The 8,337-nt window shown below is 44.7% G+C and overlaps 1 protein-coding gene across 1 annotated transcript; it reads left to right on the top strand.

Annotated features, from left to right (window-relative positions):
* Window positions 1–963: 963 nt before the first annotated feature.
* On the top strand, window positions 964–7,965 carry LOC6554810 (probable 2-oxoglutarate dehydrogenase E1 component DHKTD1 homolog, mitochondrial). The gene is made up of 12 exons (XM_001981074.3): window positions 964–1,192; window positions 3,188–3,305; window positions 3,480–3,657; window positions 3,729–3,948; window positions 4,445–4,606; window positions 4,967–5,040; window positions 5,117–5,878; window positions 5,944–6,361; window positions 6,418–6,741; window positions 7,160–7,348; window positions 7,566–7,651; window positions 7,753–7,965. The coding sequence occupies exons 1-12, from the start codon at window positions 1,069–1,071 to the stop codon at window positions 7,855–7,857; spliced, it is 2,760 nt and encodes a 919-aa protein (XP_001981110.1). The 5' UTR covers window positions 964–1,068; the 3' UTR covers window positions 7,858–7,965.
* Window positions 7,966–8,337: the final 372 nt, after the last annotated feature.

Below are 8,337 nucleotides of genomic sequence, written 5' to 3'. Positions count from 1 at the left end.
GGATTGATTTCATTGGGCCATGAAAGTGTCATGGTCGTCATTAATGAAGAAATCAAGTACACGGCGTGGGGAACTCGGAATTAAATTGATAAAGCAAAGCATTTTGAAGACTTGTGTGACTAAAAAGGTATTATAAAATAATAATGTAGATAAACATTCCTTTCATAAAAGTCGAAGGATAAGATATATATTTATAGTGCTTATAAGGGAACGAAAACCTAGATTGTTATTGATAATTTACCAAATTGTTCATAAACAGTTTCCTTTATTTATTAAGACAACTGCCATTAAAAAAGAGTACTACTTGTGTGACTAAAAATAATAATAAAATAATAATGATAAGATATATTTTTATAGTGTTTATGGGAATGAAAATCATATTATTATTGAAAGTTCAACCCATAGTTCATAAACTGTTTCATTTATCTTGTTATACAAACGCCATTAAAACATCATACGTACATATATATGCAATATATATTATATATAAAATTTAAAAATAATAAATTTTGTAACTATAGTATAGGCCGTTTAAATATGTTCCTGAGCATATGAATGACTAACTTCTTGGATAAAATTCTACCCTCTCTCAAAAACAATCCATTATTGGCCGGCGAACCAGTTGCATTATCAGCTTAAGTGTGCTGATAAGAAACTATTTAGAAATACCAACGCTATGTAACCATGTTTTGGTGTCATTATCATGTGTATAACAATTTGGTAGTTATCTAGCTTTAACCCAAATTATCATCATTATCATCTCAGACATGTGTATAACAGTTTGGTAGTTAGTTAGCTTTAACAGCACCCAAACAAGCGCTCTGTTAATTAAAAGCATAACACACCACCATCCTAAAAGTAGGCAGTACTTATCGGCGCGATTTGTTCTCTCCAGTTTTCTTTCTCTGCTTATCAGTAATTTTGTTTATATGGACTGAGGGGGTCCCAGTTCCAAACAATAGTGAATAGCCTTCAGTTCTGGGTCGAACGACGGCGCGAAAAGACCGCGATTCCGCTTCGCACTTATCAAGTGATCCGGCATATACACCTCGTTTTTAATCCATCAGCATGTTGCGCTATCTGGCACTTTCGGAGGCGAAAATCGCAAGACTGCCACGCCCTCTATCGCGATGCTATCACAGCGAAAAAGGCGTTTGGGGCTATAAGCCAGTTGCACAGCGTGAATATCAAGGTACGGTTTGTACACAAGTGTTTTGAAAAGACTTCTATAAGAGCCTCGTCGAGATAACGCATCGATAAGAGTATTTCGGGATCAAACACTCAAGTAGTGGAAATCTACCCAAGCAAAAACAAAACCCACTGCAGTTTTTTCGATGTGACATTGCGTGTACATGCGCGCGTGTCGGATTTCCCAGCCGGCTATTTATCAGTGGAATCCAAGCAGCTGACCCACAAGAATCACCGCAACAACTGCAATAAAACAGCAGCCTGAACAAAGGTCAAGTGCAAATTGCTGTGGGTAAACTCGAAAACCGGTTTGAACAAGATATTTCATTCGAATACCCAGTAATTGGAGGGTATATAGGGTATTGATACTTTGGATCATTTATCAGCAACTTGATTTGATATTCAGAAAAGCAACTTGCTTCAAAAATAAAAACTTAGTTTGGCAAAATATTTTGCAACATCATTGTTTACAGCTCGTGTTGACTGGTGGAAGTTTTTTATGATTTTAATATCGCCGTCTTACCTGTTGCCTATCCAAGTTCTAAGATTATCACATGTTTTCGCTCTGAAAACTAATAAACCTGAAATTTATGGCGCTACACCCAGTACCTCGAATTTATAATTAGAACAAGCAGATTGCGGCAGACCCCCCGTGCAGCGCACTAATTAAGTGAGGAGAAGCGGATGTCCAGTGCAGAGATACTGTATCTTTTCCCAAAACGCACGGCAGGGAGCCCGAAAAGAACCCGGCTAAATATCAAAGCACGGCAAACAAAGGGGGCTCCTTTGTGCTTGTCCTGCATCCGTTGCGTACACAATTGGGGCTTATCGACACCATGGCCAACACACACTAGTCTGCAGTCAGCAGTTGGTAGCTGGATAGTCTGCCAGGAGCCTTTGACTGGCCAGCAGAGAAGAGCCTTCATCGCTTGGCCATGTGACATCAGCCGCCTACGATGCTGCACTGGAAGAAAAGAACATCAAAAATGAAATCAGACTTTGGAAAAATATGTCAAATATTCTTAGGCAAGCAAAATTTGCTTTGTTATCAATGGCCAGTAGTTGATAATATGGTAAAGCGCACACTTAAGTTGATTTGAAGTCTTACTTTTTCCTCACTGTAGTGTCGGTATAGTTCTCCAGATACGCTCAGCGACTTGTTTGCTGTTCGTCCTTTGGCTGCATTTCAGTCAGGGCAATCATTATCCTTGGCAAAGGACGCGCCGCTGAGCTCCAATAATATTTACACGCTCAAGTTGAAATGTTGTCGCCGCAAATACAATTCATCATACTCCCTGTGCTCCTGTCCAAGCGACCTACTCTCTAACATTAAATTGATTTATGACCGAAATGCCGTCGAGGAATTGCATACATTTTTGAGGACGATTCGTGTTCGGGTCCAACTGGCAAATGTCAGCTGTCGATGGCCCGTGTCCTGTCCCACGGATTTACAGGATCTCAGGGTCCTGTAATCGAGTGATATGCGTCATCGCATATAAATCCTCTAAGCTGGATAACACTTCAGCACGTAAACACCTAAGCAGCCAACGAGTTGTCAATGGCTCAACCGAAAAAGCCAATAAAAACAACAATCGTAATTTCTCAAATGTAGCACGAGTTGCTTGTCTTTCGTGAAGCGCAAACACGGTACACTCTATAATTTTAAATTCGATGGGATATATATCATTGTGATAATAATATATGTACTTCATGCAACCTCATTTAATCCTTTGCCAACTCCCCCCGACGTTTTCCATTCGAATTCATATCGAATGGCAAATATTTGCCGGGTAAATACGATTCAAAAGTGCACATACCTGGCAGCTAGTCCATCAAAATGAAGCAAAGCGTAAAAGGCAAAGAATAAATATCATAAAAGTAAAAGGCCAATAAATTCAAAAGGCCGCACAACGCGGCACTGGGCGATGTGCACGTGAATCCTTTTTTAAATAATTTATAACGTGGGGCGAAATTTATATTGTTTACGCATGTGTTTCAGTGGCCGAGGATGTGCGGGCCTCCAGGAACTCGCAGGCCAACGTCTATCGCTTTGTGGAGGCCTTTCGCCAGCACGGGCACAAATTGGCAGCCGTAAATCCCATCAGCATCAGGACGAGGTATGAGGTTCCTGCTCCAGCAGCAAACGCACAACACCCATTTCCCATTTCCCAATACCCATCCCGAAATCATCCTGGCAAATGTCATATTTTATTCTCCCTTCCTGGCTGCTCTGTAATATCGTCCTGGCTGCGTGTATTTGTCTTGTGAATTTTCGTGGCTGCTGGACACAGGCAGCCGGAGCTGCAGGAATTAAGTCCCGCATTTTATGGACTGCAGACACAGGAGCCGGTGCGCACCGATGGCCTTTTAAGTGGTCCGCAGGTGGCCCAGAATGTCGCCCAGCTGGAGCAGCTGCTCAAGGACATTTACTGCGGCCGCTCAACCAGCGCCGAGTTCTCCTATGTCGAGGTAAGTATCCCATTCCGTCCCTTCCCATCCCATAAACATGGCGTGCTGATCCCGCTGCCTCATTTTCACAGGACATCGAGGAGCGCGAGTGGCTGGCCCGGAACTTTGAGACGCTGGACCAGCAGCAGCTGGCAAACAGCGAGCGTTGCGAAATCGCCGAGCTGTTAATTAAGTCGCAGGCCTGGGAGAATTTCATGGCACTCAAGTTTCCCACATTCAAGAGATACGGAGGCGAAGGTGCCGAGTCCATGCTGGCCTTCTTCTGGCAACTGCTCCGTGACAGTGTCCAAGGTGAGTTTTTCTCACAGTGCCATAGAAATTATCCAAATAAGTATCACTCCTTTCCACTCAGAGGACCGATTTAGCAATCCAATATTCTTGAAGTATATTGAAATAAACTTGTGCCATTAAGTCCATTTTATACCGAATTTCCCAAGTTTCATCCCATACATATTTATGACATGATTTATAAGAGCTCGTGCGTGTGGACCGCTTCTTAAACGCGATTAGCGAAACGCGGAATCGCGCACCCATTTCAAGGCGCCAAACTTTGTCTCGTGACAGTCCGCAGGTATGGCGAATCTGCTGCACGGAATTCAAGCCAACCCACCTGAACTCTAGCCACCATTCTGAACTTGCTTCCCACAGGCAGGCTCACATATCATCGCACGCTTACTTAACCCTAATCTGCTTTCCCAAAACTTTTCCCTCTCGCATGCAACCCCGAAAAACGGAAACAACGGAAACGACGACGACAACGATAAAAAATTCTACAATGGAATGACAGCGAACATCGAGCACGTGGTCCTGGCGATGCCCCATCGAGGAAGGACTTCGCTGCAGGCGGCGCTCTTCAACATGCGGCCGGCGAAAGTTTTCCGCAAACTCAGCGGCGCATCCGAGTTTCCCGAAGACGTCGAGGCCATGTCCGACGTCATAAGTCATTTCCGTAAGTGAAACTTTGTCGGGGTATTCGTTGGGTTTACGGGGATACCAGGGTATCAGGGATATGGGGGATCACCATTCGCTTATCACTATGGCTAAAAGGATCTGAAGTAGTACAACGAAAGTTGAATGTACTGTGAATAGTAGAATGTTATATCTAACATATATATTTATCCCAAAGTCTTAATAAACACGTGCGAATGTTATTTGGGTCACTATAGGCAGGCTAGACTCCTGGGTATTTCACATTCGTCATATAAATTTAAAGCCCATCTTTGTGTGCGCCAAGCAGTCTTAGTCTTGCTGGCCTAAGCACACACGGCGTATGCTTAATTTAATAAAACCTGAACCGATTCGCACACAGATGTTTCCGAGCAGCTGGAAGTACTGGGCAAGAAGCTGAACTTTACTATGGTGCGGAATCCCTCCCATCTGGAGGTAAGCCGACACACGTCAAACTTTGAAATTTGATTCCTGATTTAAGCATCGTGTTTCTTCTTTATCCCACTTTTAGGCTGCCAATCCTGTGGCCATGGGAAAAACGCGATCGAAGCAGCAAGCAAGAGGTGAAGGAGCCTTCGGGGATAGTGGTCAGCCCTTGGGGCAACACGTGCTCAACGTAATCCTTCATGGAGATGGTGCGTTCGCCGGCCAGGGAGTCAACCAGGAGTGCCTCAACATGGCCTACGTGCCCCACTTTGAGGTGGGCGGAAGTGTGCACTTGATTGTCAACAACCAGGTGGGATTCACCACGCCAGGAGATCGCGGACGATCCACTGCCTACCCGTCGGACTTGGCCAAGTCCATTCAGGCTCCTGTGTTCCATGTCAATGGCTGTGATCCCGAGGCTGTGGCCAGGATCACAAACTTGGCCTTTAGATATCAGAGAGAGTTCCGCAAGGACATCTTTATTGATTTGAACTGCTTCAGAAGATGGGGTCACAATGAATTGGACGACCCCACCTTTACCAGTCCCATGGTGTATAAGATAGTCCCCCAGCTGGGATTGGTCCCAGACGTGTACGCCCAGCAGTTGGCCAAGGAGCAGGTTCTCCCGGAGTCGAAGGCCAAAGAAATTAGGGAGGAGTTCATGAAATATCTGGGTGAGGAACTTGCCTTGGCTCCTACCTACCAGCCACCACCTTCTTACTTCGAAAGTCAGTGGAAGGAGCTTCAGTTGGCTCCCTCCAAGGAACTAACCTATTGGGACACTGGCTTGGATTACTCGCTACTTCATTACATTGGTCAGCAGAGTGTGACTTTCCCAGAAGACTTTGTAAGTAAGCTCGGATGTATGCACGAGTAGGGTATATATTCATAATATTCTTACCTTGGTAACAGAACGTCCACCCCCACCTGCTGAAAACGCATGTCAATGCCCGACTCAAGAAACTGGAAAACGGAGTCAAGATCGATTGGTCTACAGCCGAAGCCATGGCCATTGGCAGCCTGATGTACCAGGGACACAATGTGAGGATCAGTGGCGAGGACGTGGGCCGAGGAACCTTCTCCCATCGCCATGCCATGCTGGTGGATCAGCAGACCAACGAGATGTACATTCCCTTGAACAACATGGAGGGCGGAAACGGTGGAAAACTGGAGGTAGCTCACAGTACTTTGTCGGAGGAGGCGGTGCTGGGATTCGAGTACGGCATGGCCATTGACAACCCCAACAATCTGATTATCTGGGAAGCGCAGTTTGGCGACTTTGCCAATGGAGCACAAATTATAATCGACACCTTCATTGTCACGGGAGAAAGTGAGTTGGGAATAGCTTAATTTCTGCGTACTCACTTCAAAGAATTTCTTACTCAGCCAGGTGGATGGAGTCCAATGCCTTAGTGATGCTACTGCCCCATGGATACGATGGCGGTGCATCGGAGCACAGTTCCTGTCGCATCGAGCGCTTCCTGCAGCTCAGCGACTCCAAGGAAACGTCCGCCGATGGCGATTCCGTCAACGTGCACGTCGTGAACCCCACCACGCCCGCCCAATACTATCACGTACTGCGTCGCCAACTGGCAAGGAACTTCCGCAAGCCCCTCGTGGTGGTGGCCCCCAAAACGCTGCTCCGCCTTCCTGTGGCCACATCCACGCACGAGGACTTCCAGCCGGGCACGCTCTTCCAAAATGTCCTGGGTGAGTAATGGTCTCTGTTTATCTTCACAGGCTCGAGGAAAAGCGGGTAGGGCAGGGTGGTGTAACTTGAGTACTATGTCACTGTCCCTGGGCAAAAATGTAGAAAACCACTTTAGTTAAATCTATTAAAAATACACCTCGTTGGCCAACATAGTTATTAGCCACATTCATAATGGCAAACTAGCAGCAATATAAACTTTTCAGCAACAAAAAATAACTTTTGCCAGATTTACAAAGCATATAATTGACTTTTAATGCCACATACATATATAATTTTATGTGCTTTCCTGCTACTGTGAATTGTAAAATGATGTTCACGTAAATTCAGGTTTATTATGAAAACTTTTCAGTTCATTTTGTGCTGCTCAGCGATATCACGGAATTAATCTATCTTTTCTTCACCCACCTCCAACCTTAGGAGACACCACTGCGAAGCCGGAGCAGGTGCGCAAGGTCATCCTGTGCAGTGGAAAGCACTACTACGCTCTCGCCGAGGAGCGCGAGAAGCGTCAGGCCTACGACACGGCCATCCTGCGCCTGGAGTCCCTGAGTCCTTTCCCCGTCCAGGAGCTGCAGGCCCAGCTGGCCCAATACGGCAACGTGCAATGTGAGTCCATCATAAACTTCGCCCACAAAGTTGACCGGATCTGCACTTCCTATCGTTTTTCTACACCGAAAAATATGTCTTATATTAGAAGTGACAGACATTGTTCTTTCTTAATATATATATTAATATATTTATATTTTTACGTGTGGTTTAGATATCAAAATACCACTTTCCTTAGATCCGTTGAATAACTTTATATATTCTTTTTTCCGTGCAGCTTTTGTTTGGAGCCAGGAGGAGCATCGCAACATGGGCGCCTGGACGTTTGTGCGGCCACGTTTTGAAAATTTAATTGGCCAAAAGGTAAAAAGTCAGCCTGCCACCGGCGGCTACTGAAAGAGCTCTAGACACTTTTCACTACCCACCGATTTTCCCTGTTTTTCCTCCTTTCCCGCTTTCCACAGCTCCACTACAGCGGTCGCTGCGAGGCACCCACCAACGCCACTGGAATCGGAAATGTGCATAAGCGGGAAGTTGATGAGATTCTTGCTGGCCCATTTGAACTTTGAGCATTCGAACCCGTCTCCTCAGCCTGTCCATATATCACAAAGTACTTTAGCTCAATAAAGCTGCCAAAAATATATGTGTAATAGCAAAAACAAGACTTTTGAGAAGGTTGAACGTTGGAATACCCTTAGATATTACTTACAAATTTTTTACATTTTTTGGATAAGCTTTTAGTGGATTTCTAAAATATTTTTGGAACTCATGCACATTTTTAATGTATTTTCATGTAACTCTGTGTAAGAAGCTAAAGAAAATATTTATAAATTTATGAGCAGATTTAAGTATAGCATATTTTCCCTCTCGTGTGCTGCAAACATTTTGAACAAAATGCTTTACAAACGCCCTTAAAGTGCCATAAAAAAGAAACTAAACCAAACAGAAGAGAGAAAATGCTTCTCGCTTCCAACCAAATTTATCGTATGGAAAAGCCCCCCGAAGAGGGGGAAACTTTAAGCGAAAAGTTTTTAATTGTTTGTTTCTGG

This window comes from Drosophila erecta, unplaced genomic scaffold (genome assembly GCF_003286155.1).
Source record: "Drosophila erecta strain 14021-0224.00,06,07 unplaced genomic scaffold, DereRS2 tig00000000-arrow-pilon, whole genome shotgun sequence".
NCBI lineage: Eukaryota > Metazoa > Arthropoda > Insecta > Diptera > Drosophilidae > Drosophila > Drosophila erecta.
Note: the sequence above shows the minus strand (reverse complement) of the source record. Positions and strands in the feature narration are given on the sequence as shown.

Coding starts and splice junctions, on each gene's coding strand:
- LOC6554810 (XM_001981074.3), top strand. CDS start 1,069: ATGTTGCGCTATCTGGCACTTTCGGAGGCGAAAATCGCAAGACTGCCA. Junction 3,306..3,479: donor CCCATCAGCATCAGGACGAG/GTATGAGGTTCC, acceptor TGCTGGACACAG/GCAGCCGGAGCTGCAGGAAT. Junction 7,652..7,752: donor AAAATTTAATTGGCCAAAAG/GTAAAAAGTCAG, acceptor CGCTTTCCACAG/CTCCACTACAGCGGTCGCTG.